Raw genomic sequence first — 23,305 nt, 5'->3', positions numbered from 1 at the left:
TGTTTTGCTGGAAAAGAAAAAACCGTTCTAATTTTCCTGACCGCTTTTTGAATTCCCTCAGAGGAAAGCACTCCAATAACATGAAAACAAAAGCAGATCTTTAAAAATATGCAAGTTTGCTTTCCTGCTTAATTAGTAAGTTACTTAACTTTCCTGGATTAACACTAATAACTTCACCAGTACAGAAGCGTGACCCTTTAAACGTATGTTCCTTTCCAGATATTGCTTCCTAATTTTAGGGGTTTCATGTTGCTGAAAGCATCTGAGCAATCATGTGTGGATATTTTGTAGTCAGAAGTATTTGACCAAGCTCCAGGAGCGGCGTTTCACGCCCTACTTTGAGCATCGCCGGAGCCAGCTGTCGCCCTGGCTCCCTGCAACAGCGCCAGAATTGTTCTGGCAGGATCACCGAGTCTTCGCCTCCCTCCAACCTGGCTGAAGGCAGGCAAAATGGACCGCCGTGAAATCCCCTCGGAGGCTGACAAAACACACCAAAATCGTCTCTCCAGCGTCATCGAGGAGGAAGAGGAGCAAGATGCAGCTTACACCATTGTGACAGTCCTGGACAAAGTGGCCAACATTGTTGACAGCGTGCAGGCGAGCCAGAAGAGGATAGAGGAGAAGCACAGGGAGATGGAAAATGCCATCAAGACCATACAGATTGACATTTTAAAGCTTGCCCAGGCTCATGGCAACACAGGCTTCACGGTGGACAAGTTACTGGCGAAAACCCGCAAAGTGAGCTCCACCATGAAGGAGGTGCGGGCACGCGTGGAGAGGCAGAGCACCAGCGTGCGGAAGGTGGAAGCAAAACAACAGGAGATGCTGAGAAAAAACAAATTCCGGGTCGTGATCTACCAGGTAACCATGAACCTAATTTCTTGTGGTACTGTCACTTTGCCACCTCCTTGGTGACTTCTGGTAGGTGCTGGTTAACGAAGCAAAAGGTGCGGTCTGTCCAATGTAGAGTTATTTTATGCTTTCTTTAACACCGATCTGTGCTCCCCAATGCCTTTCAGCATGAACCTGCTGGCAGCAGCACACAGGCTCTATTATTAGTGTGGGTAGGTTTCTGAGCCTGGCGTGTAAGATTAACTGCAGATCAGCAAGGACTATTTGCTGCCCCTCCGAAAGGTAATATGAGGCAGGCCCTGTAAATCTTGTCATACAAACCATGCTTGACATTCATCTCTGTTATTTTTTTCACCGTATTAGGTAGAAGTGCAAATAGCAAAAGTGTTTTCAGATTCTCTGAAACACGGACTTTCTTCTAACACTAATTTCAAAATATGGCTTGTTTAACTTGCAGCATTGCCCAGGCTTTCATTTTGCTGACAAATTGGGAATTTTTCATTGTCTCAGTGTATAGCAGTATAGGTACAAACTAAAGCTCAGGCCCACAAACCCTTCATGACAACAAATACTCCCTTGCATGATCTACCTTGGAAATGGCTTGACATAGCATCATCCTTTCAATCACAGTGGGCAAGGACATCATATAGTTTCTTTCACCGACCTTGTTCTAGGATGTTCATTGTACTTTAAAATAATTGCATTTGAAGAGAAGTGTCGTGAAACAGCATGGTCTCACTTGCATCCATACAAACAGTGCAGACAGTTCTGGGATCTTGTCAATGAGTGCTGTGAAACTCATTTGTCTAATGGTCTGATCCTGCTTTTGCTGGAACTTCCCAGCTTCCCAGGTCAGTAGAAAGGAAGAATGTTTTATCTTTTGCCAGAAGCATAATTGGCCCCTTTTTTACCAGCAAGTCACCAAAGCTTCTTTCAAATGAGTTGTATTCCTCATTAGGTGTTCTTGAAAACATCACCCGTCATGAGTAATGCAATGCACCCCCATCACTCAGCTTTACACCCTGGTCTTGCATCTGTTTGTACATAAATAACATCATTGGCAATGAATGGAGCTGTGTTTCACTGAGTTTATTCACCACCATGTACAGCTGACAAATGTTTCTTTATAACCTAGCTTTCTTAAATAGTTCATTTTCCACTACTGGGAAAAAATAGCTGAAAAAAGGAGAAAAAGCTGAAGGTAGGAAATATTACCTCTTTAATGTTATGTTAGTACCATATACAGCCAAACTGAGCCTCCCAGATTTTCTGACTGAATGACTTACTACAGTTGTTCAGTAGAAATCACAGACCTAATCTGTCCTATTATTACCATTATTGTAACCTGCATCATCATCACAGAATAGAAAACAGGCACTTTCACTTTCTTGCTTGCAAATCATTTCCCAGCTAAAGGTAATAAATCACTGTGACTCCCCTGGTTAATGGCATAATGCCATTTCATTGATGGGCCTTTACCATAATGACTGCAGCAGAATCAATGCTTTGAAAATATTTGTTCTTAAAACAGTATTCATTACATGTTGTAAATTTTTCTGCTAGCAGAAGAGCTGTTGTTTAAGAATGTAGTAAAATATGGTCAAAATGGATTTACACCCAGGTGTAAAGAACAGCCGTTGATATTTTCAGGTATTTCATACAAAAGGTGGCTCTCACAGTGTGTACTTTTCTCTAAGAATCACCTTCAGTAGGAGTTTATGGTGTCTCTGCTGGTTTTGCTGGACAAGAGTGGCCTGCACCCTGTTCTGTGTGTTTAATTCTTAGGTGGTTCTTGTCAGGAAGGGAAACAACATTTTTTTGTTGTCTTTCTGCTTTCCTCTTCCTACTGTGGTTTAGAACTGTCAGTGAGAATATGAATGACTCCCTCCTTAACTTCCATCCCTTTTTAAGGTAGATTGAACAATCTTTTCCCATTTGCATGGAGTAGAGGCAGATATGTGTATCCCTCTAGGATCCACCATTTAGCACTTTTCTGGAGAGAGATAACTGCAGCACTGGTCAAAACCTGGAACACTCTGGGCAGGGAAGAGTGCACTGTAACTTCAAGGCACAGGTACATTTGTGAGAGTCTCTTTCACACAAGTGCGGTGATTTTCACACTGCTGATTTACACCGGGGTAGGCACACTGCTGCAGTGCCAAGACTTGAATGACTGGAGCTTGGCTAGGATGAGTGGGAGTCTGTTAATAGCTACAGAAGCAGTGTACGCCCTGTGCTATACGCTACAAATGGATATAACCAAGCTGTTTACTCTGTGGCTGTGACTGACAGCTCTTCTATAGTGGGTTTTTTTTTTCTGATGAACTATTTGGAGCGTTGTGATTAGGCCAATGACCTGTGTATTGCTGGCTTGGAATCTTTACACGGGTGAGGACATGTGGGTTTTAGTTTTAACTTTTGCCAGAACATCAGAGTATGAAGAAAAAGGAAACACCAATTAAATACTAAAGATTTTCTTTCAAGTGGATAGCTTTGATCTTATCATTGGTGGAGGGAGTAGGCAGGTTGAAAAGGCTCATTGGCTGAAGGAGATTGTCCCAAGAGATCTCAGCAATGATGAAAAGAGTTGGCGATATCCTCACATTAAAAAAAGACAAAGTGATCATCCTTGAGCAGAATGATTAGGGAATTGAGAGCATTCATTTTTAGAAGGCCATGTGGTTGAGGAAAAGATTTGGTAGCAGACAGCTCTCCTCCCTAGGCTGACTGTATGATTAAAAATGCCAGGTTACTTCAGACTTTCTAGTGAAGTTTTTGACCCCGGAGTGTTATATGCCCTGAGACTATAGTAGAGAATAAAAAGGATGTTGTAGGTTGTACAGGTCACTGCTCATTTCTGTTCAGGTTAGTCTGAATAACCAGCTGTAAGAGCTATCATTTCTCTGAAGTCAAAGAGCATTTAAAAGTTTAAATCATTCTGACTAAATTATTTAGCAGTTAAAGGGGATTTTTTTTACCCTGAATGAACTTGTTTCTTTTGCTTTTCTGCATGTTCTGCAAGTCCGTATTTAAATGGAAATACACAGGCACCAGAAACTCCATGTTACTGTTACTGGGCCTTTGTCTATTATTACTTTACATAAGCACCATAAATGAATACTTCCTATGAAGGGTCACGTCCATTTGTTTCACTCACTGCTGTCTGACATTTAAAATTAGTGGAATTGTCATAAACCAAGTAAGATTATGGCTTGACTGACCTACACAGTAGGGTTACAACTGATTTGTTTGTCCAGTGGCTGCTCCACTGCACACATGGGGAGAGGCTAACAGAAGCAGCCTTGCGTAGGTCACTGATATGCATAAATAAGTTAAAATATAAGTGTCTTCTCCTGCCCACTGACCTTCTGTGGTTATAATGAGTAGACAGTAAGAATGGTGAGATCAAGATGGGGATAATAATCTGGAAAATCGAGGTGGAAGCACTTTCATCTGAAATGGCAGCACACATCAGGGTTTCAGGATCTCCGGAGATTGCCGTTAATTTGGTACCATTTGGGCATAAGAATGGCAGGCTCAAAAATGGCCCTGCAGAGCAAAATCCTTAGTAGCATGAAGTTAAATAGCTCACCCAGAGCAGACAGTGCTAGGCGGCTCATATTTGACCATTTTTCTGTTTTTCAGAAACTTGGGAGGTCGTATCCTTTCTCATATTTATGTACCTGGTATCTTACCTCATAACAGATTATCTGAAAAACAACAGGTGGCAGTGCATTGTGTTGAAATGTGAAGTGAAGCTTGCAATGGGTTTTTGAAAGTGTGTTTCTTAGGCTTTGTCAACTGTGCAATATCTTCCTTGAAAATCTCAGTACAGAAAAGATGTGATACTAATAAAATGTGCTCAAAATTAGAAGCTGTCAGTTCATAGAAAGAAATACAGACGGGAAACTAAATTACTTTTACAGCTGGAATAATGCTAATTTTAGTGTGCATGGTGTTAATTCCTGTAATTTTAGCTCTGATCTGAAACCATAAATGGATGTCTCCAGTCCTGGAGACAACGGGGCCTGGACCAAAATGTCTTCTAAAACTTGTGGGAAGAGAAGAAACCTAAATTATTATTAAAGTGTAGCCTGAAAACTTAATCAGGAAAAAAATGGTGTGAGTTGACTGACTACCTCTGACAGCACAACACCGGCCTCAGCAGCCCAATGACACAGGGCCTTTGTTGGAGTCTTGTGGCAGAAGCCTTATAAATATTTTTACAGCTGGGATAGGTAATTGCCTTGCTGAGAATACAGAGAATAAAATAAACCCAACAATTTTGTCAGAGTGTCACGAGAGCCCTTTGTTTGCACTGTCGAGCCCAGTGCTCCAGCTCAAAGGGCAGAGCTGGCCCCATGCTGTGCAGCAGCCACTCATGGAGAGGCTATCAACCAGCTAAAGAAAAACTGAGTTTCCAGTGACATGTTTAGAAAGGAAAATTAAAAAAAAACCAAAAACGAAATAGCTTGCATAGTTCACAGGACTTTGCTCATACCAGATTACAAACTGGACTCAACGCCACTGGATCTGATGCCCCAGACCTGTTCCTTTGGGATGATCCTGGCGGGGGAACAGGCTGTCCTCAGAGCTGCCATTGATTTTTCTCCACCTCTTAGCACTGAGTGGTGGAAACAGCTGATCTTAGTTTACATTTGCACTGGATGCAGGTGTTTAAGGCTTCTCTTGGGGTTGCCCTGCAAGTTATCAGAGGAGCGCAGTTACAGCACGAGCCTCCAGTGTTGTGCCTCTTCTCCACGGTCCTAGAGGCTGCTCGGAAGTGTCACCTGGGGCTGTGGCTGGCTGCTGTGGGCACATGCATATCTTAGAATGGAATCACAGAATCACTTTGAATGGAAAATTCCTCTTGAGAGCATCAAATCCAGCTGTTCAGCAAAACCCTTCTTTCCTGAGGCACAGATTTGGGAATGGACTTGGCTGGGGACATGTGGTAGGGATTCATATTCTCAGCACTGCTGAAGATAGCCAAACCTTGCAATTATTCTTTTAGTACAGGAATAAAGTTGATCAAAACAGCAAGGAACAGAGATGAGGAATATGTGAAGTCACAAAACAGGAAGTTTAGGATCTGGGACAGGACTCATCTTGCCAGGCATTAATTAGACATCAGTAACACAGATGTTTGTACATTGGGTCTGTATATTCATTTCAACTAAGCAGAGAGAAGCATGCGGAACTTGATACAAGTTGTAGACCTCACCTTGTGGATACAGTTTCTACGTTATAAGTATCTGCTCTCTCAATGTAGTTCAAAGATTGTCCAGGAATGAGTTCATATGGAGACACTTTTGCTTGGGGAAAAAAGCTCAGCAGCTTCTGATAACTGTTTTTCACTTGTACTTAAGAACTCTTCCCTGGTCTAGTTGACTTGTAGAGCAGCCATCGTATGATAAATGAATGAATCAAAACACTACCAAATACATATTTTTTTTGTCTTATTACACCTTGTGATGTTTTTTCTTTTTTCCTTACAATGGGCTTCCAGAAAACTTGGAAGTGAGAAATTTCACCAGTTTGATTGCAAGTCTGCACACTGACCTGCAGACCTATTCCCTGGGCTAGTTCCATAAGGCAATAGCAGAGCAGAGAAAGTGTGAAGCTTTTGTTTTTCCCTGAAGCTGCAGTTGTCCTTTTTATGCAGCATGTGGTAGCCTGGAGCCAAGGGCTTCTCCACTGATGTGGTGTAACTGGGAACCGGCTGCTCATTGACTGCTGCAAGCCACAGACAACAATGGCAGAACGAGATGGGCTCCTTTGTAGTCATTGTGTGCTGGTGGTTGAATTAATGAATTTCTGTCAGAATTTAAATAAAAGGGATGTGTCTTAGGCTTCACAAAAAAGGAATGAGAGGAGTTGACTGTTCTGACCAGGCTGGTTTTCCATTGTGTAAAAATAATTATAAATACAGCAACAGCACTTAGCCATAAAGTCTTATATGCTGAAGTGTTTACCTGAGAAAATTTCTTAGATGACCTAAGAGCAGATTTGCATCTGAGCAGATTTTTGGCCTGCTGTCAGAGATTCTGAAGTGACCTATTTGCAGAAGAAATGAGGGGTTCACTTGAGATTTATAAAGCTTCACTCTTAACTGTTAGAATACAAGTAAAAGTACTGAATGATTTGTAATTGTTTATTCATCAGTGGTTCCATGCTGATTTAGAGCACAATTTCAAGATGTTTTCTTGATTTACCTTGGCTACCGGTCTGAGTAACAAATCATTCATCCAGCATACAGATTTCTAAGATTTGTTTAAAACATTGTGGCAATGCAGTTTCCTGCCCATAAGCTGCCCATTGTTTGCATCACCAGTTGTCAGAGACACAGCAGCAGTGTCAGAGCAGGCGCTGGTAGCCTTTGACCATTTTGCTGCTTCATGCTCTGCTTCAGAATTGTCAGGTGCTCATCAGTCAGTCCCATCTGTGCTTATGTTAATCATCACCTGCACTTTCCATCTCATACACCCCAAGGCTGAAAGATCATTTGCTGTGACCTTTTCCCTGTGCAACACAATGACTCCAAGTTACGGAGTTTCATCAGTCTCTCCTCCCTATTCTCCCTCTCCTTATGCTGAGAGCAGTTTCTTTAGGACCATTTTGAGTCTTGGTTTTATATATACAATACATAATTATACATATATGAGTGTGTTATTTTAGATATATAAAAATGAATTCTTTATTTGGTCATTCTGATTTTCTGAGTTTTTTTATTTTAAAACCTTTTCTGCTAAAGTGTTGTTTGAAATCAGGTATTAGTTGAGAGCTGATAACTGTTGCCTTTATTAAAGTTGTTTAGAGTTACATTTTCAAGCCATTTGGAAATATTACACAAAACCAGTTTATAGCATTTCTAGCAAATATTTTTTTGTGATACAGTGCCTTACCTTCTTTTCTCTCTGCCAATTTTGGAAGCCCAGTCTGAATTTTGAAATACAAAGCTTTGAATACATACACCAAAGAACAGGAAAGGACAAGGGATGTTAAGCTCTTGAATTGGCTACATTCATTAAAATGTCTTCATATTCCATTATTTTCCTTTTAAATGACATAATAAAATTATTACTGAAATTATCATTTAAAATGTTCATGTACTTAAATAAAGCTTAATGTCTTACAGTGACATTATGTCACTGCTTTGCTTAGCAAATCAAGTGAACTCTAAATGAAAAACAGACATTTTCTTAAGGAAAATAAAAGTACTGCTGCTATTAATTATTGATCCCATCTGTGCTCCCAAAGAGTGGAAATTTACCTAATAAGTTTGCAAGGGAGTCTTTTCAACAACCCTTTTTTTCTTTTCCCAGCCTCACAGTCCTTGCTGAAGGCATGACATTCTTCCAGCAGCCCCCCTTGGCTCCCTAGTGCAGCAGTAAGTGAAGGCTGCTTTTAGAGCCAGCCTGATCTTTGCCAGGACACCATGGCTGCAAAATACCTGAGACACTGCTAAGCAATTTGCTCTGCCATTTCCCCCTTTCCCTTCCCAGAAGAGGAGAGCCTGACTGTGCAGGCAGGGTTATCAAGCAGGCATGTTCTGGAACTCTTTTCCCCTGTGGGTTTCAATTACCTGAGCATTGCCACCTTGATAGTCTCATAGGGTTGATTAGAGGCATTGCCACATTTAAGATTATTTACCTACTGGTTTTAAGGTTTCAGCGAGGTGGAAAAGTCAGCACGTTTCCCTTTGCATGGTTGAGGAGCAGGTGCATTAGCCTTCCCTCATAAATGCTTTACTATAGCCTATGGGGAAAATGCTATTACTTTGATCCCTTCCTTGTGGTTAGAAGACGCCTGCAGTGCCTGCAAACTGGTCACTGTTCCCTCCCATGGGTGCTGAGCAGCCAGAATTTTGGCAGCTGATGGAAAGTTTGAAGAGCAAAAGGGTGGTTTGAAAGACACAGTCTATGTCCCCTTGAAAAATTTCTAATTGTAAATGAAATTGCAATGAGAGCAGAGGGTAAAAATGCCAGTGATGGAGTCAGACTTTGTTAGGTTTCAATATTATCTGGCCCTGGAGCCATCTGTTCCAATGAATGCCGTGCTGGCCTTCTTCATAAAATCCAAGGGTTACTTAGATGTTTACTTTGTATTCAGCCAGGCCCTTAGGTACTCAAAATTCTTTGGCTAAGCATATTTGAGAGGTTAAATACTCAAAAAATAGGAAAAAACAAAGTTCAGGTTTAAGATGCTTTCATAGCAAACTTGCCATGCCAGGGGCTTCACCAGCCACTCCTGAATTGTGCAATTGTTCTGTTCCTTAAGCTGGGAACTATATACCCTGCAACTACAACTGCAAAAGTGTCCAGGATTTTCCTTTACCATTCAGCCAAGGCTTTCAATACCTCCTTTTCTACCACAAAACCTGAAGTCTTTCTCCTTTCCGGCTTCATGTCCTTCCAGACACATGCATGTCTCAAAATACTTCCACTTTCAACACAGCATCTAATCTGACTCCTTCCTCCCCTCTCTCCTCCCACACCCATTCATAATACACAACTCCTCTTCTCAGCACCATTGTCCCCTCACAACATTCAATCTACAAGCAAGGTCCCTGAGCCATGACGTGCTTGCTTGGAAGAGATGTGAGCTTGGGGGAGGACAGACAGAATGACTCAAAACACAGCCAGCTCTGCAGAGGAGCCCTTATTCCTTTGTGTCAGAACCCAGGTCCATTCTCAAATTGGTGGAAAATGCCCAAATGTTTCTGTGTTAGTGGAGAGATCATGTAAGGGTGAGAAGGTGGGAGACGCAGAATATGAATGTGTGTGTTACACTTCTTTTTCAAATCAAAGACAACTTCCAAATCAACCACTTACATGGCAGATTTACCAACTTTTTTCTAAGTAGAGAAGGAAAAAATATTGTTCTGTTAGAAAGGTTTAAGTCTGTTTCCAATGTGTTGAGTGGCGGATAACTTTTCAGGAGATTATGGCCAACGAACACGCCAGGACCAGTGTGAGCACCCTCTGCAGGTACTCCTTCAAGGAGGAGTGATGAAAGGGAAAGGGAATGCTCAGCTCCCACAAATTTGTTTCCTGATTCTGGTCTGTGCGTGTCTTTGGCAGAGTACATGTCCTACATATTAATTGATAGACAGCCCCTATGGTTGCATGCCTCTTTCCTCGAGAAATCGTGTTAAAAATAATTGACTGCTTGGTATAATGCTTTATCGTGAAATAATCTCCTGTCCTCATTTTAGATCCTCCCTTACCTCCCATGAGTGGTGGTGGTGGGTACAAGTTCTTCCTAGCAAAACGCTTAAGCAGATTTTTAAGAAAAAGTTTGAAAGCAGCAGCATCATTGGCTCAACTCCCTTCTCACCCTCCCCAAAGATTGGACTGCCCAGTCCTGCTATTCCCAGCACCATCTGCTCTATAGCAGGAGCAGAAAGCTCCCACCCAATTTAAGGCTTTGTTCTGTGCTGCTGAAATCAGGTGTTTGGTCTTTCAGTTTTAGTGAGCTTATAAGGGAGCTGGTAGCTATATGCTTTGACTCTGTTTCCCACCTGGTACTAAAGCTTCTTGTTCCTGCCTTAGGAAGGATGAGCTTCTCTCTGCCCCACAGATACCTAGTGATAAAAAGAAATGAGTTGGGAGCAGGAGAGAGAGACACAAAGCAGATTAAAAAGCTCACCTACTGAGCCTAAATCACTGAATTTTTATTCCAAAACCTTCCTAACATGCTAGACAGGCTTACTAATACTTTCCACTTCGGTAACATCCAGAAATCTTGAGAGGAGATAGAAACTCATACTAATGTTTTGCCTTGCTACTTTTGATTCTGCAAGATGTGTGCAGAGACCAAGGAAAAGAAGAAAATCAAAGATTTGGCAAAGTTCATGCTGAGAGTCTGTAGGAGAATGTAAATGTTTCTCAGGATCTAGTTTCTGTGTCTCATCTACAAGATCTTCATCTCAAATATTCTTGTTCATAACTTTTGATTTTAATATGTATGTAGGAAAGCTAAAATGTTCTCTTCTGTAGCTAACAGACTAAAGGTAAACACAATAAAAACCTGGCAACTGAGAAAAAGTACAGACAAACTCTACTTCCAAAGGAAGACAAATATTGCAAAGAAAATAGTGTCTCTGCCTTCCCTCCTTTTAAAAAGTAATCTTCATATGAAAGGCATATTCCTCTCCCCATATTGTATTCATCTCTGTATGAACTGAAATTTCAGAATATTTGTTCTGGAAATATTTTTGTTACTATTTCAGCTGAAGGAGTGGGGTATAATTTAAAAACTTTGAGGAATTACTATCCAGCTGTGTTTTAGTTAATTTTCAGGGAAAAAAAATTATGTTTATATGTAGAAGTCTTTATATAATTAATGTTAATTTGCACATGTTAATGAAGATTATTAGCAAAGCATTGTAGTATTCTTCCTGCTGATTTTGACAGATGAGTTCAACAACATGCTGTAATCAATGTAACATAATTTGTCCCTATTTTTTCTGAGCATTAACAACTATTTTACTAGAGGGTTTTTAATGAAGCCAAGGCATGATGAGAGACACTTAAGTGGGCTTTATCTGTCAAATAGCTCAATATATGTTATTTTATGTATTGCTAGCACTCAGTAAAATAACATGACTCACTACTAGTGAGTCACTGTGAAAAATGACAGACATCTTTTTGGCTGGAAAGAAGTTCACAATAAAATACTCAGCCTTACTTGCTCTTCATGGGTTCACAGCTTCAATCTTTCCTACTGTCTACATTAGGATGATGACACTAAGGGTCAAGTCCTGACACTGCCATGCCCCAGAAATCAGCTGAAGAAGTCATGACTAATGGGAAGCAGCTTAGAAAAGTGTCATACAGCTGTTGTACCCATTTGCACCCCAAGGGCTGCTCCTCCTGGGAGAAGAGCACGGGCATGTGCATGTAAAACGCTGGTAGGGAAGAAGGGAGTGGGATTGTCCATCTCATACCCCTCCTACAAGTTACAGTTTTTCTACTCTGCATACACTGCACTTCTAGATAGAAGTACCTCACTGACACTGAGCTACAAATCTGTACTGTCCATGCAGATCAGGTAAACAGCTTTCTTAGGAGATTCTTCCCATTCAGATAAATCCTTCATTGCCATAATTTTTTTTCCTTTTTTCCCCTTTGACATCCTTAACCACTAGATGATTCTTGGTAATTTTTTTTGTTTACTGTGGACAGTTTTTGGAAGTCTTCCATGTTTTTGAACTTTGAGTTTCTAGCAATTTTTCTTTGGAGACGCTGCACAAATTCCTAGGGCTAAGATACCTAGGGTAGTCACCATTTCTAAGCATGCTGCTGATACACATCAGACGTGTCACATAAATATATAATTCTGCATGCACAAACAAGCACCAAACTCACCACAGGAGACAGAAATGCTGGCTCAGGAATATCATACATTGACAGATTGAACAAATCAAGTTCACCTCAGCGATGGTGCAGGTGCTGAATGAATTGTGTCTTACTGGGTTTACCAAATAACATCTCCCTGCTTCACTGACATGTCCCCTTGTGCAGCCAGCACATGTAAGTTAATATGGTGGGGTTCATTCCCTTCTGGGCAGCAACAGCAGTGTTTGCTAAGTTCCAAACTGTCAAAAATGCACAATTGGTAACAGTAGTAGACTGAAGCTACAGACATCATTGAGGCATCTGCTTGGACAGTGTACAGCTGACACAAGCCCAAGTAACTTTTTTGTCTACAGTGTCTGCTTTTATTGGTGAGAAATAATGGATCTAGGTCCAATCCAGAGAACCACATAAGCTCCAAAAAAAAAACCCAAAAACAAACCACCTAGACGAGTCTGCTCTGAAAACTATTAGAGGCCAGGACTCATAGGACCATTGCACAGATTAATTAATTTCAGGTAGAACCACAGTGAAAAGAATTCTTTGATCAGGAATGTAATATCTTTAGAGAACTTGGCAAAGATGTCTTTTGCTATTTGTGTTATGCATCGATTGATTATGATGGTACAAGCCTACCTTACTGTCTTACAGTATTATATTTTAGTTAGCAGTAATTAACTGCAAGCCAACAACAAAAAAAATAGTTGAATAGTTGAACCACCATCCTTTTGAAACACACTTGCTGGAACATGACTCTCTGCTTTCATTCACAGGAGGAAACCGAGTGTCCTTCGTCTCTCTCTGTTATCAAAGAGATGACAGCAGGTGAAAGTATAGAGGACGATTTCTTCCCACCTGATGATCTGTCTTCTGATGAAGAATACTATATCGAAGAAAGCAAAGCAACCAAGTTCAAGAAATCAGGTATGAGGCGCATTGATGACATCAAAAAGGCATTTTCAAGGGAAAATATCCAAAAAACAAGACAAAATTTTGGCAAGAAGGTAAACAGGCTTCAAACTAGGATAGTGACCCCTGAGAGGAGAGAGAGGATCAGGCAATCAGGGGAGAGACTAAGACAATCTGGAATAAGGATCAAGAAAACCATTTCACAAGCTGCTCCAACAAAGGAGACATTCAAGATCCATAAAAAAAATAAAGAACGAACAGGAGCCGAAGGTCAGGAGGGGATCCAGGAAGCCAGCGTGCACATCGCCTCTGAGCTCCCAGCAGCAGAGCCCTTCACTGAAGAAATCTCTTACACAGAAGTGATCACTAAGGTAAAGAAAGACAAGAATAGTGCAACGAAAGGTGCTTCCCAGTCAACTGAAATAGGGGTGACTATCCCAGAAGTCGTCCTTAGGCAGGAAAGAAAAGAAGGAGGAGGAGGTGACGATGACATCCCTTTGCTAGATTTGAAGCAATCAGTATAAGGAGCCAATGAGCACACACACCATACTGTCCTCACTGAGCAAGAGAGAACACAGTATGTACTCACTCAGCTTTAGAAAAACGTGTGAATCCGTGTTATACCACAAACGTGTTGGTGTTGTTCTGCCATCCCCACCGATGTCTGTAGTGTTGTCTTCCTGACAAAAGTCAAGCCATGCAAACTGAATGAAGGGGCTCCCCCTCTGTGTCGGCGGGTGCCGACAGCCATCATTAACCCGAATGGAACTCGCAGTGTCAAAGGGAGATGGGAATCTGCTGCCTTTCCAAGATTGATTTAGCAGTACTTTACAGCCTAATCGCTCTCATCATTTCATGTTAAACAGTATAAAATTTACTTCCATTTTCTCATACCAACTCATCCAGTCAGAAAACAATAACAAAGCTATTACTTCTATTACTTCATATTAGCAAAAGGAAGAACTATGGAAAATGTCATTTAGCTGTACAAATATTATCACTTAAGGGCCCTTACAGAAAAAGCAGGAAGAGCATATTCCTGCTTTACTCACAATATGAAAAAAATGTGGCAGGAGTTATAGGGGTTTGAATAAATTGTGTTTTTTCTTAATGGAAAAGAGAAACCCCTGAAATGACTACAGGTTATTTCCAGACTTCTGAAATAGGAAGGTTCATTGTAAGTAAGCAATGTGTTTTGGAGTTTTTATTTATGGAGTAAGAATAAAAAACAAGACACATTAAATGTGGAATAGCAGGAGGAAAAGGGAAGGAAGTATTGTATTTATGTTTTGGAAACATGAGATTGTGAGAAAGGCAATGACATGAAGCAGTAAAAAGTGGAATAAGATGAATGCATAGGTTCTGGATAAATGGAGAGAAAAATTAGAATATTGTAACTACAGTTTTCTTGAGATCTTTTAGAATACTATTATTCTTTACAGAGAATCGTAGGGTTTATGAGCATAACTGACCAGACAAGGGAATACTTTTGTTTTCCACTCTCTGTGTTTTCTCCAAGCTTCACTGCAATTAAAATCTATTCTACAAAGTCACAGATGTACAGGGCCAATCCATAACCCAATTCTTTTTTTCCTATCATCATCATTATTGACCAGTCACAGCCTCAGGGATTATGAGACAGACACCCTTTGGACTATGGAATGCTGTTTATTTGCAGCTCTCAGGAGCCAGTGCCCTGACATCAGATATGTTTGTGAACATGACTGCTACGCTGACATGGGGTGCAGGACTGTATTGCTCTCTTCATTCTTAAACGGAGTTGCCTTCAAAAAAGCACTTATCTAAAGCAATGTTAGTCATTACTATCTGTGTGAAACTTGTACAATATTGCCAAAAGCTGTATGATTGTATTTAATATATCAGGTTCATTTTAACAGAAGAGCATAACTTGGTTATCTATATACATTGTTTGAAGACTTCTAGCTAATTGTTAATCTATCATTCAAATATAATTAGTTTGATTTCAAGTATTCTGCCTGCAGTTCTTTCATTCAGATTGGTATACATCCCACTTGAAGTGAAACAGCTTTAGCAATAGTAACTAGGGAACACTGGTTGGGGAAGGTCAATGTTTTGCTAAATCAGTGACATTTCAATTCAAATTAATGTTGTCAGATTGGGAGCAGCAACTCCACTGAGTGGAAGGGCAGGATAGAGCAAGAGAAGGAGATGGGGAAAGGAACACATTTCTGTCAATAGTAAATTGTTCATCTCCACTCTACTATAATCACATGCAAAAAGGAAATAGTGTTTTGCTTGTAGGATGCACTGAAGGTTTTGTTTGGTGTTCTTTACTAGTGATAAGAAGGCTTTTTGGAGCAAAGTCACTTTATGTTCTTCATTTCTGTACAAAACTGTAGCTATCTTCAGTGAAATACTGTATAATTTTTCTGCAAGATTTGGCATTTTCCTAAACTGATAAACAGGGTTTAGTTATTGAAATGAAAATGTTGATGTTCAAATAAGCTATTTCTTTGCATTTTTATACAGAATATTAGCAGAACACTATGTGCTAGAACATCATTGCCTATAGATTTTTCTTCATATAGCATTTAATTTTCTCATTCTGCTTGACAAAGAAGTGATGCAGTTTCCATGGAGCATATCATGTAGCACGAGATATAACCTCTATCAAATACATATATTTAAATGCTTATTTCTAGCTTCAGTTGGTCAGAGGAGGATTTGTTTTATAGTAAGCAGTGAGTTCTTCAGGCGTGCAAAGTATTTCAATGTATGTTTTTTATTTTAAATTACTATCACTGTTACTGACCTGACTTTTACACGTACCAAGAGATCAAAGTTAAATTACTCCATATCCCCTCATAAATGTAGGGGATGGGGAAAACACTATGGTTTGCAACCTCAGTTTCTGCGGAACAGCACAGACCTTTGCTGCTTGAAGTCTCTCCCATTTTTTTCATAATTTCCAAGATCAATTATCATGAAGCCAAAGCCTTCAGCCTTCTCAGAAACAAAATTCTCAATGAAATTGGTTGATGTATAGCTGCACTGCAGGGAGATCTGGTGCCTATTTTTTGAACAGTTGGTTTCACTTGAAAAGATAATCTTGCTGGCACTGTTGCTCCTAGCTCAGTGGAAAAAAGGGATCCTGTCCCTGTCTGCTCTGTTTTCCAAGAAAGAAACTGGCACTCTGTATTTTGTTGGGGGTGTGAGTGTGAATATCAAACTTCCTCATGGAATGAGCCTTGCAATTGCTAACTGCAGAGTAAAACTGGCTACGCAAAGGGATGAAGTACTTTCTTAGACACTTGCTATACAAAAATTAAAAGTGTTTACAAGGAGAAAAAAAATATTAACGAAGTCTTGATTGCAAGTGCTTCTTTAATAACATCCAAGAACAATTTCTTTTGCTTTGAATTTGTGCTAGTGAAAGAAGATAAACACATTTTCTGCCAATAGTCATCTGTCTATTAAAAGAGAAATATTAATCATCCTTCAGTTACAGGGTAGACAGCAGTGGTGGTTAACACAAAAATACTTCAACCATTTCAGGTGAAGTATGGCCTGTGTGTTGTCTTCTTCTTTTTAACTAAACTGATACAAAATACGGAACAAAAATCAGTTAAGAGGTTTGAGTTTGCAAGATTAAGGCATTAATGTAAATGGAATGAGTACTAATAGAGCCAAAATGGTGTTCAGTTATGTTTATTCTGAGAAAACTTTAAAATCTTTGCTCCTGCTAATAATGGGGCGTGTGCACACTTTCCTTATAAGTGGATATAGGTTTACAAATTAGTTAATAAGTGCAAAAGGCATTTCTTGTGCAAAGATAAATGTTCCTGTTTCTATGATTGTTTATATTAAAAAGTGACTGTTCAAGAAAATGGTCACAGCTATTAGTAAAACCACCCAGCAAATTTAGAAATGCAAAATCAAAGGAATTGTGCATTGAAATATATGCAGATAAATATAAAACTTTACCATGCATTTAATTATCTTGTCATTACAGCTTTACTAATGCTATGGATGATAAGATTTTAACTACAAAGTTGAATTTAAAAATAGTTATATTATATGATATTATATTATGAAAAACTCTTGTATTAAGAAGATAACATCTACAAAAGAACCACCATAAGATGCCAGAGCAGTTGACACTATCATAAGCTTTTTTATGTAGTGCTTCTGTTAAGAGCAAGTTGGTTGATTATATTCTCACTTGCTTTATATGGGTTGTCAAATTTACACCTGCAGCTGTTTTCCTTCTGATATTCCCAGGAAAAATAAATTTAGTATTTTTGCTGTGAACAGAGTAAGCTGATCTATGGGCAACTAATATAATCTCTAAGTATCACCTGCCAATTCCTGACCCCCTATGAGGAGGTAGCCACCACGCTGACAGTAACAATGCAACACTGGCTGCAGCTCAGTCCTACTTGGTGGTTCTTTCCTTCATAGCTGTCTGTCCTTACTTGGAACTGCAGAGCAGTGCAACCCCCCTCAAAGTCCAGTGATCAGGATTCTGCACGGTCTTCAGATACAAGGAGAAGATGTACGTCAGGTCTGTTCTCCGAGGCTTTTTGTAGACAGGGCAGGAGTACACATTTCCCTGTGGCTCCCTGGGGTTGTTCGGTGCTGTCGTGCTAACAGCGTACACGTGGACTACGGGAAGGCTGGTGAACAGCACCTGAGAATGTTAAAAGACACACAGGGCTCAGCATCAGAGAAGCAGGATAGGGCATCTGAATTCTAAACACTAGAACTGGATTCAGTGTCAGCCTTCAGCAAAAGCGCCAGCACCTCAGTAGAGGTACATGTGAGAGTACAAGTCCTACACTCACTACTGCACTGACACTAACTTTAAGCCTGTGGCAGCTCAGGGAGAACAGCCATCAGGAAACCTGTTGGAAGGAAAGGAAAGCAGAAAAGTAGAAACCTGGAAAACTGCATGCTGTGGAGGTAGATGGAAAAATGTCAGGGTGGTTCTAGGAAGAACAGCAACCATTGTCTTTTTTCCCTTCCTTTTCCCCTTTCACTAATGTTTCCCATTCTTTTTCCACTTCCTTTTTCCTGAATGGCAGGACTGGAGCTACAAAAACCAAGCTGCAGCTAGCAACCCTCCTTGTTACCTCTGCACTGCTGATAGTGGAGCTTCTAACATCCAAGGTGCTTCTTGGGTGTTTATCTAGATCCCCTCGGGTCTTCCACCAAGATAAAGTATTCATTGTCAGGGGATAAAACAGACCTAGATCCAAGAGCAACTCTGCTGAACCCTGCTGAACACTCCACTGCACTAGAGTAAACTCCATGTTTGGGGGGGTCTTTTGACAAACCAGGCAACAGAAGTTACAGATGGCAAGGTTTGGTTTGGAAAATTTTTCCCTCAGTCAGACACAGATGTGTTCTACCTATGGACAGGAATTACCTCCATTTCAATTCCAGGACAGCTAGTACTGGCTTGGAAAAAATGTACCAGTGCAGACAATGACAATTTCCTCTGGACTGTGACTACAGCACCTAATCATTACTCCATAGCTGGATTTCAAATCTGCTTAGTCACATCAGTGAAACGTAACTCAGTGCATGGATAACTGAGCATAAGCCCAGAACTAATACTCTTCTCATATTGAAAAACAAACCTTAGGGATTTCTAGTCAACCAAACTATGACCTCCATATCAAACCTAACCAGGCTTTGGAAGCTTTGATAAGGTTCCCCCTTGTTCAGTCAAAAGAGGATTGACTATGTGGTGCACTATTTTATTCAAACATAACTGTGCTGCTAGGGCCCCTGAAGCCAAGAAGCCCAGCATCTGGTCTCTTGTAGTGCTATACATCCTAAATTCATTTTCTGACAGAAGTCTCTTTGTTCACTTCTGGCAGGTAAAGAGTCTGAACTCTTCCCAGCATCACTAGTGTTGGTTACTCTCTTAAAACCTGTTGTGAAACCACTGCTGCAGGCACTCAGCATACGTCCTGGTTTTCCAAGAGCACATGCATTATGCCCCAGCCTGCTACACTCACTTGATCCTTACCTTTGGTGCTGACTCCACCAGCCTGCTGTTCCTGCGGTCCCAGCCTGCCCCTTCTAGGAACAGGCCATGTATGTAAACCCCACCAATGTCAGCAGGAGGAGGGCCAACAACATCTTCTTTCATCATCTTGGTCACTTCACTGCATAAAACAACACTGTCCAGTTCCCACCCTTTGGCTAAATTCATGCGAGTTGTCTCTTGCCTCATGGCCGTTAGGAATCCCTAAGGAGACACACAGGAATATGACACAGAGGATTTTTTTTTAAAGCCTTGGACGTGAGACCATTTGAAACTTTTTTTTTTTCCTGTGTAAGTGACATCAGCTGTATAAAAGCTCATCCCACAGGATTTCATGTACATATAAATTAAATTCAGTAGTGTCAATCCAATGCTTTCCTGTATTTCCCCAGTGCCATCCACACATAATCGGTGTGCACTTGTTGGTGTTAAGAAGCCCCCAAGTTGGCTTATTAAACATACCAGAAGTGCCTCTATAACTCACCTCTCATACCTTTTTCACAACCAACCAGATGTTTATAAGGCTGCCATATTAATGTGTTTTGAGAGATACCAAACACAGGTAAATTCTAATTTCTCTAACGCTGGCTATATTATTCATCTTTTCTTATACCAACATTGTAAAAAATGTTTTTCAGTCAACAAATAAGCATTTTATAGAACACAAAGGAAGGACCAGCTGGAGTCATACATTAAATACTGAAAAGCCTCTGACACTTCTCTCAGTGAATTCTTTGTATACTACAATAACATAGTGTTTTAGACAACAGCAAGTTAAACCCAAAGCTCTCCAGCAGCACAGAATAAAACTAACTCTCTGCTCTAGACATGCATGTTCTCATGACCTTGGTATAAGCTACCAAAAGACAAGCCAGGCTGAAGATGCTGGTTAGCTTCACTGATACAGCTGTCCATGGGAAAACAGATCAGTACATGGGAAGTGCCTTAGTCCTTGGAGAGTGGAAGGCAGACTTCTTTGCTGTTCCAGTGATCATGCTGTGGATGTGCATTTTACCTTGTGGAAACCCATTTTTTTAGCGAGAAGGTGAATTAATAAAACACAAAATTGAATAGGCAAGAGCAATGAAAAGGACACCTAGGAAGGAGTAAGTTCCCGACATATTTTGGAAAAGGGAACTAAAGCATCTGGAGACAGAGAAGGGCAGATAGAGAGCCACAAAAGGAACACACAAAGATGGGAATCAATGAGCCAACAGCACAACTAGGAAGAAATCGGGATGGGAATGACAGAATTGAATGAGGGAATTGAAAAAGTTTTTGTTTTTCTTCAATATTCACAGAGTGAGATGTTCTGTTGAGCTACCATTAGGGCCAGTGGGAAGTCAGATTTGGAAAAATCAGCAAATTGTCTACTGAACACATGGGCCAGTCTCTGGCTGATAGGACTGGAGTGCTCCAAGCCCTTGGTAGCCATGCAATACCCTTTAAGTTATGAGAGCATGAGATGACTTTCATGAACTCAGATGTTTCTATTAACTTACACTGGTAGCTTCTCATTAATACAACAGCAGAGACCCTAGGACAAGCACTTTAAACAAGTTTTGTGATAGCACAGATAATGGTAATTGCATTTGAAGTAGCTGGGAACTCCAGTGTACAGCTGAGGGAGACAGGATTAAAGGCCAAGTTCTATCAGAAATACCATTAAATGAAAGCAGAATCCTTGCAGTAATTTGTGGAATTTTAATTTGTAGAAACATACTAGAACCAATAGTTTAAAATACATGAAGTGTTCACTGCCATAAGACCCCAGAGGACTACTGGATACCAGATAAACTGAAATATTAAAGAAAGAAGAGCCTGAAGAGGACAGAGCCATGACTGTATTAAGGGAGTCAGTTCAAAGGCACCATGGAAACACTGGAATAAAAGTAAGCTCCAAGCTGTGAGTTGTCTTCAGGGATAAGGTTTAGATAGCAGATTATTCCTACAGAGATAGCAGGACCTGTACACTTTCTGCAGTGGGACTTTTCATGTTTATCTGCTCATTTTAATGAATCCTAGACAGCGTTTGAAGGCTGCAGCTGTGAGCTGGAGGCCCAGCTGGCTGTCCCAGAGTGGGTGAATGGCACAACAAAGAGCAAGACAGAATCAAGTGGCTTGAGGTGCCACTGTACAGCTGAGGCTTTGGCTCATCCCAAAATCCTCTGTCAGGGACATAATGAACCACTTGCCATGACATCTGTTTTAATTTCTGGTAATCCTTGGTTTTGGAGTTTCGTTTTGTTTTGTTTTGGTTGGGTTTGGATGGTTGATTGGTGAGGGTTTTAGTATTTTTCTTGTATATGTGCATTTGCATTTTTCTGAATTTCTCCCTGTCCAGCTCACTGAAAACTGCTAAAGCTTTGCCCCTTTTGCCTTTTAACGACTCATGCAAACTAACTCTGAACCTTCTAGTGAGGGAAAAGCAGGCCCACGTGGAAGCCATTACAAAAAACATGAAAATCAGTTAAGTCCATTGCTCTCAGAATCATATTCTCTCCTTTACCTTACTTTGGAGGTTTCTTGTTTGTCACTTGCTTTGCAAGTACTGAGCAGATTATGGCAGGTTTGCTAGAAATAAGCAGACACTGAGGAATGGAGGCATTGTACTTCATATTCTGATTAGTATTAGTTTTATTTTGGCATCTAAGGGTTGTAGAAGTAGGTTGAGGGTTCATTATGTTGAGAACTACACGACCAGAAAGACAGTTTTGCCTCACAGTCCTTGAATTCTACATATAGGAAAAGTGACAGGAACTGGATACAGAGATGCAAACAAGGAAACAATAAAACAGTGTCAGCCACTAAATGGAAATTGGGAGGTAGAAATGAGAAATGCCTAATGTCAAGTTTTTGATGAAAAAAATTCCAGTAACATCAGATTAACTTCCAGGAGGGAAGAAAATTTATGGCATTTCTTGTTTTGTTCACCCCAGTTATCTTGGCCCAACACAGACACACATGGGGAATCAGGTTTCTTTTACATACAAGTCTGAGCCAGTCCTCATTTGTATCACTAAAAATAAAGATTAACTTCTGTGAAATTACTGAATTTATCCTGGTGTATAAACAGTCCGAGAGAAGGCAGAGTCTGGTCCTATATTATTTTTTATTGCCAGAATGCCTAGTTTTCCATTGCTATAAATCTACTTTATTGCCTTGAGTTATCCATGGCATTTATCCACTGACTGTGAAGCAAACAGTGAGATATATGCTAGTAGGCAAATGATTCAGGAGCTGCACTTCATCTCACAAATGAAAGGATTTTTCTGACAACTTCTCAGGTATTATAAACAAGCCATTACAACTGCAGCACTAACACCTCATCACCTCAGCTTGTTTGAGAAGACAAAAATCAATTTTCTTAACACATGAAATACTGATTTTAAACACAGCAGTATGACTCTTAACAAAATAATAGCTAATTAAATAGAAAATTAGTCTTTGCTCAGGTGAATTGCTTTTAGAATGAGCCACTCCCACAGCCTAGGTTTCAGAAGATGGTGACTACAAGAATAACCATCTGATTCTTAAGCTTGTGATTGTGGGCATAAATAAACTTTTTAATCTCCGTACACAGTGTACTTAGGGACTTTAAGAACTAGGGTTTATGAAGTGTGTAATTTTTGTATTTCTAGAGGCTTTCTCATTTAGTATGGTCTGTTAAATCACATTTTGTTTGGGGACACTTTACACTGATTATTTGGCAGCTATTTTCAGAAATCCAGCTATTTTGATCCAAAAAAAATGTAGGATGCCTAATTTGGGCTGGCAAAATTTCAGAATAGACACAAGCCCAGAGCACAAAAAAAACCTATCTGAAATGTCCAGTACAAAATCTCTATCAGCTCTTGCTCATCTCTGGTGCAAAAGCAAACACCAGCATAGCCAAAAGTCTGCTAGGTTTGCTTCCAGCCTGATCATTGCAAAAATTACTTTGAAGTATTTTGGGATGCTGCTATCAGTGTGTTGTTAGCAAACCAAGCATGGAAGCATAATCATTTTATTAGAACTCCTACTCCTCTCCCTCATACTTGGGAACCCTCTGCTCAGGGCTTCTGTGATCCTCCTTCCCTGCTATGAAATTGTACTGGCAGACAGCTGACACACACAGGAGAGGTGATAGATGGATATTTCCCAGCAG

General features: G+C 40.3%; 2 protein-coding genes across 6 annotated transcripts in view; one reads left to right on the top strand and one right to left on the bottom strand.

Moving 5' to 3' along the window:
• Positions 1-96: 96 nt before the first annotated feature.
• On the top strand, positions 97-16,656 carry CAVIN4 (caveolae associated protein 4). Its single transcript, XM_063398260.1, has 2 exons — positions 97-861; positions 12,986-16,656. Exons 1-2 carry the CDS (start codon positions 451-453, stop codon positions 13,643-13,645), a joined length of 1,071 nt encoding a protein of 356 aa, XP_063254330.1. The 5' UTR covers positions 97-450; the 3' UTR covers positions 13,646-16,656.
• Positions 16,657-16,795: 139 nt separating this feature from the next.
• The window catches only part of LOC134551067 (dynein axonemal heavy chain 5-like), a 152,061-nt gene continuing 145,551 nt past the window's right edge, over positions 16,796-23,305 (bottom strand). For all 5 annotated transcript variants that reach the window (XM_063398183.1, XM_063398171.1, XM_063398174.1 and 2 more), the window contains 2 exons: positions 19,141-19,362; positions 16,796-17,793 (listed from right to left, as the gene is read on the bottom strand). In XM_063398183.1, coding sequence (XP_063254253.1) covers positions 17,575-17,793; positions 19,141-19,362 — 441 coding nt within the window. In that variant the 3' untranslated portion in view covers positions 16,796-17,574. The remainder of the gene's footprint in view (positions 17,794-19,140; positions 19,363-23,305) is intronic.

The sequence above is a fragment of the Prinia subflava genome, chromosome 1 (genome assembly GCF_021018805.1).
Source record: "Prinia subflava isolate CZ2003 ecotype Zambia chromosome 1, Cam_Psub_1.2, whole genome shotgun sequence".
NCBI lineage: Eukaryota > Metazoa > Chordata > Aves > Passeriformes > Cisticolidae > Prinia > Prinia subflava.
The sequence above is the reverse complement of the archived record's forward strand: the minus strand, read 5'-3'. Positions and strand labels throughout refer to the sequence as shown.

Bases quoted from the DNA above. Each gene is read 5' to 3' on its own strand.
- CAVIN4 (XM_063398260.1), top strand. From the start codon at position 451: ATGGACCGCCGTGAAATCCCCTCGGAGGCTGACAAAACACACCAAAAT. The intron at 862-12,985 runs GTAACCATGAAC...TTTCATTCACAG, and splicing joins TCCGGGTCGTGATCTACCAG to GAGGAAACCGAGTGTCCTTC.